This window comes from Oreochromis aureus, linkage group 8, assembly GCF_013358895.1.
Source record: "Oreochromis aureus strain Israel breed Guangdong linkage group 8, ZZ_aureus, whole genome shotgun sequence".
Lineage (NCBI taxonomy): Eukaryota > Metazoa > Chordata > Actinopteri > Cichliformes > Cichlidae > Oreochromis > Oreochromis aureus.
Window position 1 is genome coordinate 12,882,932 of NC_052949.1, and position 16,354 is coordinate 12,899,285.

The 16,354-nt window shown below is 38.8% G+C and overlaps 2 protein-coding genes across 3 annotated transcripts in view; one reads left to right on the forward strand and one right to left on the reverse strand.

The window, feature by feature from the left end:
- The window catches only part of LOC116327458 (A disintegrin and metalloproteinase with thrombospondin motifs 14), a 57,456-nt gene extending 44,962 nt beyond the window's left edge, over positions 1–12,494 (forward strand). For both annotated transcript variants that reach the window (XM_039616366.1, XM_039616365.1), the window contains 11 exons: positions 1,581–1,753; positions 1,954–2,087; positions 2,894–3,017; positions 3,262–3,342; positions 5,666–5,829; positions 5,917–6,082; positions 7,814–7,946; positions 8,131–8,338; positions 8,495–8,624; positions 9,322–9,429; positions 9,546–12,494. In XM_039616366.1, coding sequence (XP_039472300.1) covers positions 1,581–1,753; positions 1,954–2,087; positions 2,894–3,017; positions 3,262–3,342; positions 5,666–5,829; positions 5,917–6,082; positions 7,814–7,946; positions 8,131–8,338; positions 8,495–8,624; positions 9,322–9,429; positions 9,546–10,111 — 1,987 coding nt within the window. In that variant the 3' untranslated portion in view covers positions 10,112–12,494. The remainder of the gene's footprint in view (positions 1–1,580; positions 1,754–1,953; positions 2,088–2,893; positions 3,018–3,261; positions 3,343–5,665; positions 5,830–5,916; positions 6,083–7,813; positions 7,947–8,130; positions 8,339–8,494; positions 8,625–9,321; positions 9,430–9,545) is intronic.
- A 179-nt stretch (positions 12,495–12,673) lies between these two features.
- star2 (steroidogenic acute regulatory protein 2) lies at positions 12,674–16,012 on the reverse strand. Its single transcript, XM_031749109.2, has 7 exons — positions 15,889–16,012; positions 15,669–15,776; positions 15,456–15,589; positions 15,186–15,344; positions 14,741–14,925; positions 13,672–13,765; positions 12,674–13,105 (listed from the first exon to the last, which is right to left on the reverse strand). The coding sequence occupies exons 1-7, from the start codon at positions 15,950–15,952 to the stop codon at positions 13,013–13,015; spliced, it is 837 nt and encodes a 278-aa protein (XP_031604969.1). The 5' UTR covers positions 15,953–16,012; the 3' UTR covers positions 12,674–13,012.
- Positions 16,013–16,354: the final 342 nt, after the last annotated feature.

Here is a 16,354-nt window from a genome sequence, read left to right on the forward strand (position 1 = left end):
TATTAACTGTAATTAAGACACATTCCTAACTAACTTTAAGGCTAAAATCAGATGACCTGTTCATGCGTAACGCACTGTGTGTTGGCCTTTTGTGTAAATTACACAGGAGCTAGTCTGGAATTTTAAATCTGGAGTTTGTGAGTAAAATAAATCATCCATGTAAACTCAAAAAGTTTACATGGGAGATCCTTTTTCGAGGGTGCAACATGTGATTTGCATGATACAAAAGCAGGGGTAGAACCTAAAGGAAACTGCAGATAATAACAAGACAGCTTCAACTTTGAAAAGCATTTTACTTTTTCTTTTTTTTTTAATACTCAGCTGGTAGAAAAGTTGTCACTCAGTGCTTTAATCAGAGCTTGTAGACGTCAGTAAAGCAGATTGATTTCTTGCATGAACTGCACAACAACATACCGTGACAAATAGTATGTAGGCCATAATGTAGTCTGCTGATATATGGGATTGATTAGCACAGCAGACAGTTTGATTTTCCATTGCAGGAAAGGCACTGGTGTTAATAGTAACATTATTTACAGCATGATGCTTCAGTTAGAGATTTCTGACATTGCTGTCCCCTTAGATATAGTTCTGGCTCATTGGGACTCATTGAATGAACTGGAGGTGTTCATACAGTTGTTCTGACATCAGTAACTCAAACCTCTGGCAAAATTAAACTTTTACAATAAAAGACAATAACTGTACAAATAGCACTGAAGTGTTAATGGTTAGATTTTTCACTTAAGAAGTGAAAATCTGTCTTTCATCAAAAGTCAGTGCACTATTACTTATTATGTTTAGAAGAAATGAAAATAAATTAACTTTGTGGACCTGGCTGAGGATTTGTAAGTAAATCCCACTGATGTGCGACAGCCAATTGCACTGGAAACTGGAAAGTTTCCTGCAGTCCTTCCAGAAAGTCAAACAGAAAAGAGATTTTTAGCATGTTGTGTGTTCAGGACAACATTAAAACAAGGAAAACTTGGTGAAATTCTCCAATCAATATTTAAAAGTTTAGCTGTGTTGCAAACTGTGATATCAGTGACAGGGCATGTTATGCTAAGAATGCACCTTTTGGGTTCCTAAACTTTTGTGCCTTTTGTACATTTTTAAACATTTTTAAAATGTTTTAAAGATTTCAACAAGTTTCTTTTTAATGTTTCTTGGCTAAAGTGATTTTATTTGTATTGTTTGATTTGAAAAAAACAAAAGCAAAGTGTCTATTCTAGGTCAAAAATTTGCATACAGCTTTGGTGTATTACAATTTCAATTACAGAATTCAAACATATTCTTTAGGCTTTTTTAAATATCCATATTCTTTTTTGTAGCTACGAGGATGGATCAGGTTTCAAATATTAATAGTAATACACTTACAACTGATTTTAGTCTAAGGTGCTTGGAAAGAAAAGCGTCTGGGATTCTTTAAGTTGCTTGAAGATGTTTCACCTCTCATCCGAGAAGCTTCTTCAGTTATAGACTGACTTTAGTCTTGTTCAATTACAGCCCAAAAAATGACATTTGAATTTTTGGGAACATTATGAAGGAAGTTTGCTCAACAGCATCATGTTTTTGTCCTTGATCAGACCTGCCTACGGTGGTAGAGATTGCCCCGGGTCTGCATTTGACTACCAGATGTGCAACACAGAGGAGTGTGCAGGCCCTTACGAGGACTTCCGTGCTCAGCAGTGCGTCCAGAGAAGCAACAAATACCACAAAAACATCAAGCACACCTGGCTGCCTTATGAGCACCCAGATGGTAAGAGCCGGCTCTCCGCTTCATTGGTGAGCTTGAAAGTTTTCTGCACAGCAGCAAGAGGACAGATGGTATTTGCATTAGCAGCTTTTCACAGGAACATTAAGAGTCATGGAGGTGTTATCAGACTGTCAGAGCTTGCGGATGTCTTTATCACATTTGATAATCAGGGTGTGTATGAATGTGTTTTCATGTGCTTTCAGAGGCCCGTAAATGTGAGCTGAGCTGTCAGTCAAAGGAAACGGGAGAGGTGGTATCTATGAACCAGGTGATGCATGATGGGACAAGATGCAGCTACTTAGACCCATTCAGTGTTTGCGCTCGAGGAGAGTGCCTGGTAAGCGTTTGATCAAAAACATAAACTTTGACGTATTTAAGACATAATGAGATAATCAGGCACGTCTTGTGGTTTTTACTACAACACACAAAAAAGTCAGTGACCTTAAGTCTTCAGACTTTGCATTTATATCATTTTGCACTGTGAAGGTCGGTCATCCAAGATACAATTAGCAGTAAGCTGTTTACATTTTAAATTAAATGGAAGAGACTTTGTCTTAGGGTTTGAAATTCATAATTGGCAATGTTTTGAGAGTATTTTGCCTTTTTTAACAATAGTTTCTAAAGTACACTATCAATTTTTAAAATAAACAAATTAAAAGCTACATATAAGAGCAATTTTATTCTGTTTTCGCACCTCAAAATAAATCCTTTGTCTTATTGATGCACTATCTATGCATTGCTTTACACCAGAGGTCATACTGCTGTGACCTTTAGTAGATTCTATTTTAATGATGGCAGTGTTGTTTAAAACTATATATAGATATTTAATTACTGAAGTGTAAATGATTTGAATAGAATACATCACCTTTTGCCCCTAGACATGGTTTTTATTTTGTCTCCATTTTCACCTTGGGCCCAGTGTGGCAGTGTTGTAGAGAAGACAATCAGTGTTTTGGTTACTCTTTTGTTATGTCTAGACATGTTTCCAATATGCATTATATTTTACAAGGCACCGTCCAAATCAGACATGTGCTTTGTCCTTCCATGGCATCATTCTCCCAGCAAAACAATCTGTGTCTCTGTAAAAGTCAGTCACAGTGTTCCACTGATGTGATTGACTGGCTGTGCCTTTTCTCCTTACAGCATGTAGGCTGTGACAAGGAAGTTGGGTCTTACAAGCAAGAGGATAAATGTGGAGTTTGTGAAGGAGACAACTCTCACTGCCGCACTGTGAAGCTGACACTCACTAAGACCCCTAAAAAGAATGGTAACTATCAACTGTAGGGGCAGGACAGTGGTGAGATGGATGTTAAACCCTTAGCTCAGAACGAATTAAATGACCAGTTCTTCTATATTTTAGCCACAGCCTACCTATGTACCAGCCTTTATCATCAATCAAGACCCTGTCTTATTATCTTGATTTAGAAATAATTGGCTTCTTTAGAGCTCCCAAAAATACAACTTGTTTAAAGCACCGAGCTAAACTGTGCGGTTTCTTTTTGCTTTGTTAGGAATGCTGAAAATGTTTGACATCCCAATAGGGGCCCGCCACATAGTCATTGAGGAGAACGAGACCTCCCCTCATATAATTGGTGAGTGCGTCCCACATTTTTTTCATGTGTGGAAACATCTGATGCTTTTGACTGAAAATAATAGGGCTGGTTTGTGAACAGAATTAGAAGTCAAGGGGTTTGTAAACCAGATTGTAACATATTTTCTCAATAAGAAAGAGATTTCAGAGTCAGCTCACAGAAAGTATCGGAGATTTCTTTGATGGAAGTAAAATTTACAGAATAGTGATTGAATGAATAAGGGGGTAATTATTAGCAATAATATGACCTAATAGCATCTTATAGAAACTTTATAGGGACTTTATAGGTTTTGCAGACAACTTCACGATCTACAGTGAGAGCGGTGTGCAGGTGGATGAGCCTAGAGAGGTGGAAGTATGTGCTGGACAGAAGGGGAAAGAAAGTCAGCAGAAGTAAAACAGAAAACATGTATATGAAGGAGAAAGAGGCAAGAGTAACAATGAAACTGCAAGGAACAGATGTAGTGAAGGTGGATAAGTTTGAAAACGTGGGTTCAACCATACAGTGCAATGGACAGTACACAAGAGAGGTGGAAAAAAAGAGTGTAGGTTGGGTGGAGTGGGTGGAAATGAGTGTCAGGCGTGATGTGTGACAGCAGGAGAATTTTCACTGGGTGTGACTTGGAGAGGGATTAGAAATAAGTGCACCAAAGGAACAGCTCAGGTTGAGTGGTTGGAGGTGAAGTTAAAGAGGCAAGGCTGAGATGGTATGGACACGTGCAGAGGAAGGGTGTGGATATATGGAGCTGTCACGCAGGACTAAAAGAGCAAAGAGCACAAAGAAGATTCATGGATGCAGTAAAAGAAGATATGCAACGTGCTGATGTGTCAGAAGAGAATGCTACGATGAGATGGAGGAAGATGATCTGGCGTAGCGACCCCTAAAAGAAGAAGGACTTTATTTTTGTTTGTGCAAGTTTAATAACACTTATGCATCAGGAACTACAAAATGTTATAATAATAATTCATATAGCTTCCTATAGCATGCACACCCCACCACAAATTGCTCAGGAACTGCTCAGAAAACACAATAAGAAGCCCATGATGCTATCCCAGCCTCAGACTCTTTGGATTCTTTCTCTAATCAAGCATCTGTTTCCAACTTCCTGGTACCAGACACAACAGGACACCCCATAGTTCATGTGCTGGTGATCTTGTGGCTCAGATATGTTTTGGTGGCACAAGCGTAATGAGAGCATAATTAGGGAGTTGGTTTTAGTGTTTTTTCCACAGGTGTAAATATCCTGCTTCTGTTTTGCCCTCTGCTTCTGTAGCCTACCGCATGAAATAGCATGTTTATCCATTTTAGGGACTATGTTTAGTGAACCTCAGGAGGAGTTTGAGATGTTTCTCTTTAAAGTTTTTATTTTTTTTACATTTTTATAAACAATGTTTTGACATCGACTGCCTTAGAGATTAAAGATCTTGACTCCACATTTTTGAAAGAGCAAGCTTCAAACTTTGAAGAGTGAATTTTGGAGTTTTAAAAGCCCATTTGATGTTTGAAATGTACATTTTAAAATTAAATATGACATTAAAAAGAATGGCAGGAGACTCAGCTCTACTGACATTAATATATGTTAAGAGGAGGATCTGTATTATTATTCAGATATGACATTTTTAAAATGCCCTGAAAGCAGCAAAGCAGAAAATGAATTAGCATGCTTACGTCTTTGCATGTGTGAATTCTAAAGGACTTTTGCTAAGGTCCAAAGAAAGAGAAAAGTAATCATCCCCTCGTTTCCAGAGAAGCCAAAGTCTATATTATATATAGACTCTATATTATAGATAAACTTTGGCATCTCCTATAGTGAAATATAAAGTGCAATTAGCACAGCTGACAGGTTACATCGTAGGTGCAACTCCAGTGATGTGAAAACAGCAGATGGTTTTTTATGCCTTACTTCAAAGCTAATGACTTTCAAATTGCTTGCGTGCAGTTTACAGTGTGAAGCTGTGTGTGAAAAAGGAGGACACTGTCTTCAGTTATGGAGACAAAATAACAGAGTGATCATTTTTTTTATCCTAGTATGAGCCTTGGGGTGACTGATGAGTCAGGATCAAACGGCTTTCAGCCAAGCCAACCATCTTCCTTTTTGGGCCACTCTTTTCTCCTCTGACAAAACAAAACACAAGTTGGAAGAACTGGTGTCAGAAAGCCACAATGGCATATTGACACATTCTCTGCTTAGAGCAAACTTTCTGTGGTGGGAATGGGTTGATCCCAACTTTGAATTTGTATTTGTATAAAACTTAAAAGACTTGGACATCCCTTCCCTTGGACTTCCCTCTGCCTCCATAAAATATCTGTTTCTTACTGACAGCTGTGAAGAATCAAGTAACTGGAAACTTCATACTGAATGAAAAAAGTGAAGACGCCAAATCAAAGACCTTCATTGAAAATGGTTTACAGTGGGAGTATTCCATCGAGGGTGAGAGGGAGACATTGAAAACAACTGGCCCTCTTCATGAAGGGATCATAGTCCTGGTGAGTGTATCAAGTAAATTTTCCAAGCTTCAGTTTGTCCTTCCAACCTTCTGTTTTTTCTAATAACGTTTGTTCACTTTGCTGCAGATCATTCCTCAGGAAGAAGATGCAAAAGTTAGCTTAACGTATAAGTACATCATACATGAGGACCTGCTACCACTTATTACCAACAATAATGTTCTTCTCGCTGAACTGGACACATATGAGTGGGCACTGAAAAGCTGGTCTCCGTGCTCCAAATCCTGTGGGGGAGGTCAGTGAATGTACTGAAGCTGCAGGTTTTTGCGTAGGCTCAAACAAAAGTAAAGATAAATCTGGGCAACATTTTTTTCTGTTCAATTTTTTTTCCTGCTTTCAGTTAAACTACAGAAATTAATGAGTTAAAGAAATAAAACATCTCACAACAGTTCGAGGTTTTAATAGCTTACTATATACCATAATTATATAACAATAATAAACCCGTTCCACCTTAGTTTTATTTCTTATATTTTTGCATTTAATTTGCTTCTGATGTTCCAACTTAAAACACACAATTATGAATGAATTAATTATGAATTATGAATATCTATTTTTTAGGAGACATGAAAAAATAACAGAAATATAAGGCCAAGCATTTATTGTCCCTGCAGACGAGTAGTTCAGTCTTTGCCCTTTGAGACCACTTTCAGCCCTTTTTTGCCATGTTGATTGAAGTCTTCGTTTCTTTAGCTGCTTTTCTTTCTTAGGGAACAAAGCTTGATGCATTGATTTTCTCGTGCTATGATCTCTTTTGGTCTGCTTGACCTTTGCTTTAGAAAAAATGATCCAGTTTCTTCAAAGTGGCGTAGACTATCATGCAGTGCTCTCTTAGAAAACTTTGCATCAAGCCTAGATTTGACTGTGAGAAAGCCCCACCTTACTTAGATTGAGACTTTAGTTTCTGAAGCTTTTACTTAGCTCTGATTTCATGTTTCCTCCCACCAAAATGTTTCTTAATAAGCAGGTTTTTAAGCTTAAAACTTGATATTTCTAAGAAACAAACTGCTGCTAGAGGGTGCACTGATCAAACACACCTAAGTGTTATCTAAATGCACTGATGGGATGATATAGTTACCAACAAAGAGTGCAGAGTCATTCAACTTTGCTTCACATTTTTTGATTATTTTAAGCTTTGACAGATTTTCTGTGTAGTCTCAGACTTTTGAACCCTACTATATATTTGTGTTTTTGCCTCTGTGCATCCATACAGGCATTTTTAAATCAAGCGATCAAGATGTGATTGAAGTGGCGATATTCAGCTTTAATTCAATAATAACTGTTTATTATTACCACCAGTTTTACACACAGTCCCCTATTTTCAGAGGCTCTAAAGTAATTGTACAACTGACTGATAAGAAGCGTCATGGCCAGATGAAGCCTGTTTCCGTGTTCTGGATCTGGAGTTGATTCTGAGTGTTGAACTTGTTGAACTTTAGTAGCTGCTGAAACTCTTAATATGAGGTCCAAAGAGACATTGATGCAAGTAAAGGAGGTCATCATTAGATTGAAAAACTAAAATGAACCCTTCAGACAGAGAGCAAAAACTTTGGGATACTCTAAATCAAGACTCTAGTCTTTGCAAGAATGAATGCACTAGCCAGCTCAGCATCACCAAAAGACTTGAAAGACTGCAGAAAACAACAAAAATGCATGATTGCAGAATTATTTCTCTGCAGAAGAAGAACTAAGAGCACCTTACCTACCTTAAGGAGGTATGCATATCATTGTGAAAGACTACAATCAAGAAATCAATGCAGCAACAAGCTGCAAACTACAGGCTACACATTTAAGAACAAGAACATCAAATTAGATTTTTTACAAGTTGAATTTCTTTGTCCAATTACTTTTGAATCTCTGAAAATTTGGGACTCTATATAAAATTATTTTTTACAAAGTTATGGAGGTCACATGGTATATGATCTATAGTCTTGCTGGTACATTCCTTATGTAATTTTATATCCATTAGGCGTACAGTACACCAAATATGGATGCAGGAGGAAGAGTGACAGTCGTTTGGTGCATCGTAACTTTTGTGAAACCAGCAAAAAGCCCAAACCCATCCGAAAACGCTGCAACACCCAAGACTGCAGCCAGCCCACGTGAGTGACCTTAAACTACAGCACTGCAGCACTTTTAAAATTGCTTTCATACCGTATGTCCACTCTGATGTGACTTTTACCATTTTAGTGAGGATGTAAAAACTACTAAAAACTAGTGTAGAAAGGTTATTTAATTTTGGAATGAGAGGGATAGTTTTATTCAAACACAATGCTCTCTTGATAGGTGGGTGGTAGAAGAGTGGGGTCCTTGCAGTAAGACCTGTGGAAAACTCGGGTACCAAACCAGGGTGGTGCAGTGCATGCAGGCGCTTCACAATGGTACCAACAAAGTGGTCCACAGTAAACACTGCACTGATGAACGTCCAGAGATAAGGAGAGCCTGCAACCATACTGTATGTCCTGCCCAGTGGAGGACAGGGGCATGGTCTCAGGTGAGACAGGATATTCCTCTTCTTCTTCTTCTTCTTCTTCTTCTTCTTCTTCTTCTTCTTCTACTTCTTCTTCTCAGTGTTCTTGATGAAAGCTGATGAAAATAAAACATATTTGTGTGTGTGTGTGTGTGTGTGTGTGCGTTGGGTGTGTCGCAGTGCTCAGTGACCTGTGGCGAAGGCATTCAGCAGAGGCAGGTGGTATGCAAGACCAGTGACAACACCATTGGAGAATGCGAGGGCGAGAAACCGGAAACAATCCTCATTTGCAAATTGGGACCATGTTCAGGTGAGATGCACATACATGTACGTGCTAATGGAGGAGAGATTTGGCCAGCTTGCTACTAGTCTCATATACACCATTAAAAGGACACAGCTTCTGCTTCTGACTTGTGACAAGTAAATGCATTATGAGTCTTGCACATGTCACCATAATCCTGGCAGTAGATTTTAGAGAAGTGTAGTGTAAAACATACGTATCGTTACACAAGAATTGCCTCGTGAACATGAGCAGAAATCCTCCAAAAGCAACTTTGTGTCACTAATGGTAACAAAATTGCTGCATAAGACCCTTGAGACCCACATAGGCAAAACCTTTTTTTCAGGACTGAATACATTTTCTGTTAATGCTCTTTCTATTAAATATCCTGTGTACACATTACACTTCTTTAAAACCTTAAATATTTCTGCACCAGTGCCCTTTCTCAGCCTTTCTCATTTTGCTTCCTCTTCAAAGAGTTGAGTACCTAAAGTTCTTTCAGTTCTTTTCTTCTTCCTTGCATTGGCAGTAAGTGGAAAATTATGTGCTTTAAAAACACACAAAGAAACACAAAGAATTCCAGTTTGCGCTCCGTGTCCTGTGAACAACAAAATTCTGTTTTCCTGTAAAAGAAACAGATTCCCAGAAGCTTTTTCTGTCATGGCTTCTGTTTAACCCCAGTTTTTTTATTTTATTCTTATTTTTTTTTTGCTGTTACACTCTTCAGGACATCCAGGGTCTTCTCTCGACGCACAAACAATGGAAAACTCTACAATAAAAGACGAAGCTGTCTATCTAAGAGTTCCAGAAAACCCTGTACAAAAAATCTCTTCAAGTAAGTTACAATGCAATTTTTTTCAAAAATCAATCACTTCAATATAAACAGAGTAGAAGTAGAAATGTTCATTTCACCGCAGTTCTTAGTGATGTTCTCTGTCCTGTTATTACTAGATGAGCCATGTCTGGGGGATAAATCGATTTTCTGCCAAATGGAGGTCCTTTCCCGGTATTGTTCCATCCCTGGATATTATAAGCTTTGCTGTGAGTCTTGTGACAAGAAAGAAAGCCTCACCACCCATGTTCCTGACTTTCACAACACCCCAGTAGCCTTAGCTGAACCTGACATCTCAGCTCTTTCTCATCCTGCCTCTTCCAAGCCACCTCATGTCACCACAACACAGACCGTGCCAAAAACCACTAAAGCCATCACTCGGCGGCGTCTTTTCACTACCCCGCTGCCAACTACAGCTGCCACTTCTCAAGCTTCACCACAGACAAATGCTGCTCTGCCCCAGCATCCTACCAGCGAATCCTTTCTCACTGCTGGAAAGAGAGATTCAGATGCTGGGCCTGTTCTACCTCCGGGGCCACCACGGCCTACAGCAGACTCAAGTGGAGGTGCCTCTAAAGAGCACAGCCCAAACAGCACTTTAGGCCCAGCTGCTGCAAGATCAAGAAGGGACACTTTAGGATCAGAGAGGGACTCCAGTCACAGAAACTTGTCAGCTCAGAAATGAACAGTGAACAATGTTGTGAATGTGCTGTTCGGTGAAATGGTCTCAAACATCAGCACACCCTTTGCAGTATGTGATTTACTCAAAGTTTTTCTTTTTTTTTTATTATTATTATTATTTTTCTGTCCATGATAGTGAACTTAGACCAGCCCAGTGGTGGTTACCTCATCAAAACTTCAGAGCGATCTGCGCGCATGGCGTCGCCCGGTCGTGTGTGCTTCAAATATGAAACGGAAGAAAAAACAAAGTTTAAACAAAGGTGCTGTAAACTAAAATGACTTCAAAATGTGATGACTGCATTGCTACATTCATGTTTTTATCTGTGTACAGTTGTGCAAGCCTGTTTTTTTTTCAAGTGCATTAGAACTACTATTAAACTCGTGAACATAAGGAGGTCATAGACTATGGTTTTGGAGGTGCAGGTGCCAGCTATGGGGTCTGGAGTGTGCCACCAGAATAATTATAAACCTTATACTGTATTTATAATATAGATCTACATTTTTTAAAGACAAAAAAAAAAATCCTTATCCCTGTTTAGTGTCATTGTCTCTGCCAGTTGCCATTTTATGACAGCTTATGTATTAACCTGATGCATTCTATCAAATACTGTGCTAATTCCATTTATATATACAGTATCCATCCATATTCTTCCACTCTTCTAAGTTAGGGTTGCAGAAGAAGTAGTTTAATCACAAACCTCCCTGGCCCCCTACTCGAGCTCATTTGGAGTCCCAGATGATAACCCATCCTGATAGGGCTCCTTCTTCAACTTGACAGCTCCCTTTATCCCCACTGTTGCTACAACAGCTGCCAACCGATTTGCAGCCACAGCTCTGTAAAGCCACCTTGGCAATGGAGATGTGGAAAAGTCTGTTCGGACTAAAGTCCCCTGCCTCCTTTGAATGCTGTCAAAGTTTGAGTGGGAAAGGAAGATGTCATATATTAGGGCCTCTACCAGATGTTCTCAGCGCACCCTCACTAAACATCTTGGCATGCCAGGCCTGTGTAGCATCCTGCCTTGGCACAGGATCCAACTCACCACTAGGTGATGATCAGTTGACACCTCAGCTCCTCTTTTCACCTGAATGCCCAATACCTGCTGTTGCAGTTCCAACAATGTAATTACAAAATCAATCATCTGCCTGTGATCAAGAGTGTCCTGGTGCCTTGTGCACAGCCCTATCCTGGAACATGGTGTTTGACCAGTAGAACACCACTCAGGTTTATATCAGGCACGCCATTATTCCAATCACAACCCTCCAGGTCACACAATCTTTGTTTAGGTAATTTAGCCATTGATTTCTAGTAAAGATTCTTTCCGTGCTATGTTTCTCGCTTATAATATCTGCGCAGAAACACATCAAGAGGATGAGTTAACAGCCATGGCACAGATATTGCTTCACTGCTTTATTGTTGTGACTAAGTTACTAGCTAAAGGCCTAGTCAAACGTTGCAGGGAAATACAACTAAGCATCTACTGAACCTTTTTTTTTACTTTAAGAAAAATAATTTTCTGTCGGTACAGACAGTATGCGTGTCAATTTAGCTTCAGTAAGCTTTAGTAAAGTAAGTAACAGCAGAGCAATAGCTTGATAAATGTGCATATATACAATGTGCTAATTAGCCATGTGGTCATGTCGCTTACCCTCGATCTGTTATGAGCTGCTAGAAGCTAAATTCAGAGTCATTACACCAAATTATTATTTAAACAACTGCGAGATTATCATATGTTCTTACATTTCTAGCTGTTTTTTCCTCCTAGCTTGATGTTTTTTTAAACAAATTGAATATGCTTATTAAATATACAACTAAGAAAATGGTATAATCATATTACCTTACTAACTGATCACAATCAAGCACTCGTGAAGTCTACAGTTATCCTGGAGGTACCCTCCAAACCTCATGCCATCACTCCTGGCAGAAAGCTCAGTGGCTTCTCTATCCCTGGTGCTCTTTTTTGGTGTCCGACATACCGCTGATTATCCTCACTGATAGGAAAAAATCATGACTGTTTGCAAGCCAACCCCACTGTAGCAAGCCCGCTGTCTGTTTCTGTGGAAGTCAGTTAATTAATGCTTTAAAATGCTTTTCAGAATATAACGCATTATGATATTTTTTTTTTTTTGTAACTGATGTTTTTCAGATAATAATGTATATAGTGTAAATTTCAAGTTATGAAAAGTTGTGTTGCAACTGCAAAATACAGGCCATGCTGTCTACACACTGTGGTTGGGCGTACTGTTACACCAGTCCTGCATTGCGGTTCATAACGTCATTATTTTTATTGTATAATTCTTGTATATACGTACCTAAATGAAAGCTTTAATGTTAATATTTATTGAATTTTTAAGTGGTATGGTGAACAAAGTAAAATACATTTGAAAGATGTTGCTTTTGCTCTTTCCTCTGCTCATATTCATTTACTGCAGTCATGTTTTACTTTGATCTTTTTTACTCCCCTGAGTGGTGCGCATTCATGATTAAGTGTGTTTCAATCAAAAACATCCAGTTCACACATTCATTCTGTCTGATCTAACTCTTAGAAATAAATCACAAGCACTGAAACACATTCAAGCACTTTATTAACTACGTCCAGTCATATACAGGGTGTATCAAGAGACAAGTGATGCCTCTTAATCAAATCTTAATGAGGTTTGAGTGGCACAATGTGACAATAATTCCTATTAGAAGCCAGTCTTCTTCTGCCAGGCTGGCACTGATCTCTGCCAGCTCTGCTGTGTAAAAATTAGACGCTGAGCATCTCTTCCACATAGCATTTCCTCCCTCCTTAAAACTGTAGCATTTTGCCGAGTAACCAGGCATTCACTGTGCCACCCATCTTCTTCTGTGAGCAATGACAAGGTGGTACTGTGGTGTGGGTGTCACACAGACCGAGTGACTGAGTCAGCTAAGGCTGAGACGTCTGCGGAGGTGTCTGGTGAAATCCAGCTGTGCCCGAGGCAAAGCCTGATTGACAGCAGACTTTGGCAGCCAGCCCTGAGAACAAAATCATATTTATTAGACGCGTGAATGGTATTTGTTGACTGTCAGTCAACAACAAAAAGAGAGAGTGAGGTTCAGGTAGGTGGTCTGCTGCTGTACAATAATTATGCATTGTTCATATGTAGATATTGTTCACTTTTGAATAATATTAACACAGAGTCCACTTGTTTTCCCAAGCTTTGAACCACATCTCATGGCCTTTTCTTGCTGTTCTTAGTTTAACCATCTCTATGAGGGGATCGGCTCTAAAACACCATAAGATGCAGCTGATAAAGCAAACACTGAAACTTTGACTTGGAGGCAGTCTGAATACAGTGTCAACATGTACACAGTGCATTACATTTACTGACAGCATTTAAAAAGGAAAACCTGAGAAATGCAATAAGAAAAATCTTCTCATTTAGTTTAGTTTTACAGAAACAGAGGAAATTTGTTGTTTTTGTTCATGAGTTGTTTAATGTATACAATGTGAAATGGCCAGTTTGTATACGTGTAATGTATAATAGAACCCTGCATTATTTTGCATGTGCAGAATTACATTTATTAATTAATGAATTTACCTTTACGTCCATATTAAGAAGCCATGTGAAGCGACTTTTCGTTGAATCTTCATCCAGGGCCTGTATGACGATGCAGGTTGGTCCATCCTCAGCTCTGTACACATGCAAAAAAATGTGTTTTAGTATTCAAATTTCTTTTAGACTCGCCTATCTTTATTGTAATTATCAGTAATGATACAGTGCATGTGGTTCTTTGGCTTTTTCATGCTGTTGGCCAGGGAATTCAAATTTCTTTTATAAGCTATTAAAGGTGCATAAATGCTAAAAAAAAAAAAGGCATTTTTAGCCTGTTGCTAGGTGGTTTGATTGGCAATAGTATGATAAAATATGATATATATAACAGCCTTCAGGGGCCTAAGATGTATCTAGTTGGTTGACAGCAGACAGAAATGTATTTTAATGTATTAAACTAAGATTTACCCTGCTGTTCCCACCAACTTTGACCCATCTGTTGATCATTTAAGATTATATAATAAAATATCTCAGCAACTGGAATAAAAATTGCTACAAATAGCCATGATCTCCTCCAAATGAAATTCACCTACTGGTGACTCCTACATTTTATAATTAGCACCATCATTAGACAAACTTTAAAATCGGTTCAGTACTTAATACATAATTTATGATGTCAGCTCTAATGACTTTCCCAGTTAACCCAAGCTATTATTTTTGTGGAACATGTTACGATAGCATGTTATACCTACTAAACATCACTCTATCACTATCACTGTAGACAAGTAATCATGCTTGTATTAATATTTAGTTTGGCATCACTGCCACATAGCTTCCCTAAAACGCATCCCAGCAGCATTTAATATATAATTGGCTATGAAAATTAACTTTTGCTCTCCTCATATTTTTTTCTCCACTGAAATTAGCTGAGGTTATACGGACAAATGAAAATGTCAGAGCACATCAAGACAATTTTTCCCCATTTGTGTTATTTTATCTCTCTTCATGGATGACTAAGATTAACTCAGACTCTTTATATACGAAAAAGTTCAATTAAGCTGTTGAGTATAATTTTAGATACGACAGTGAATGATTAGTGCCTCGTCTGCAGACGTACCTTACAAAGCCTGCCTGAGGGGGGAATGACTCCAGCTGAACTGCTGCTCCTCCAAGATAAACGCTGGACTTTTGTTTGCAGCTGTGTCTGACGCTCAGGAAATCCCTCTGTCCAATCACATTTCCTGCTGTCCCAGTTGAAACTTCGTGTGTGACAACTGTTTGTGGACCAATACGTTTTAGAACCTACAACACACGAAACCAACAGCATTTGCTTGTAGTTTGCAAAACGTGTGTGTATAGATTTTTTGTAGCAGTCGGAAAATGAATTTGTTGATGTGAATATGCAGCATGACAACTATAGGTTGGTTATAAAGACTAATTTGCAGGCAGTACATGTTGGAAAACTTTGAATAGTATTTGTGTATGTTTAAACTCTGGTATTTTTTAGCTTAAAGTTTTGCAGTTGATCAAGTTTCCAAGTTGTTGAAAGGTGAGTTGCTCACTTTGATTTGCTGTATGCTTGGGTTCCACTGGTGCATTTCTTCAATTCTGACAAACAGGAGGTTATAGAGCTCATCCACACTGGCGTCCAACACTGCCTCCAGCCTAAAGACTTTCCTGCCCCCTGGCATCACTTTGCTACAGATCGCATCACCATTACTCTAAAGAGGAAAAAAACACTTGTTCACTTTGCGCAAGCTTTTTTCAGAGTGCAGTGACCAATGAACTTTGATGAAAGTGCTTTAATGGCATTTTTATCAATCAGATGTTACCTCAGCAACCTCAAACTTCCATCCTTCTTTCTCCTCCAAAATACTGAGAGCCTTCCTCATTGCTTCTTGTCCATGTCGTACGTACAGCTGATCTTCTTTTGCTGGCACAGGTTTTATATCTTCTGGCTTGGCCTCTGCAAAAGATGCCTGTTAGTAATATTTCAGCAAGCGCAATCTAAAACATTTAATGAAAATAACACAGTTGTATTTTACCATTATGATTTAAACCAGTTTGCTGTCTCACGTGGTTCTGGATTTGTCCCCACTGCTGCAGGTGTGTGATCTCCTGACCTATCACTGCCATGGCAGTGCGTTGAAGTCCTGCATGATTGAATGAAAAATAAAACAGCTTAGGAGACTTACCGAGAATGCATTGTTTACATGAATAGGAATAAAAAGGAGAAAGTCCTTCTGTAGGTTGTGGACGGTTTACCTGCTATGTTCCTTATATGTGGGTAGGAAATTCCACAGCAGAGCTTTACAACAGCAGGCAGCATGATGTCTGTCTTTGGCAGTGACAGCAAAGTAAGAGAGTGTGTCTCTGATCTTTATATGGTCTGCGAAGGACACTCCAGTGAGATAAGGGCCAGAGAAAAAGATAGGATCTGTTCTGAATTCTGTCCTGAAGGCCACATTTGAGACTTCTATTAAGTAAGACAAGGGTTTGGGTGCGATACAGAGAGGAAATTCTCTGAAAAAACCCCACACACAGGACAACCCAGTTATTTAATGTATCCAACACTTAATCTTAAATATGTTGAGGCAAGATTTTGGAAATTGGAAAGCAGTCCTATTTAGATTTGCAATGACAAAAGCAGTGCATGATCAAAACTGTCACATCTATGTTTAGAGAACATTGGTTAAATGCATAAGCCTAAATAAGCATAAAATAAGCTTAA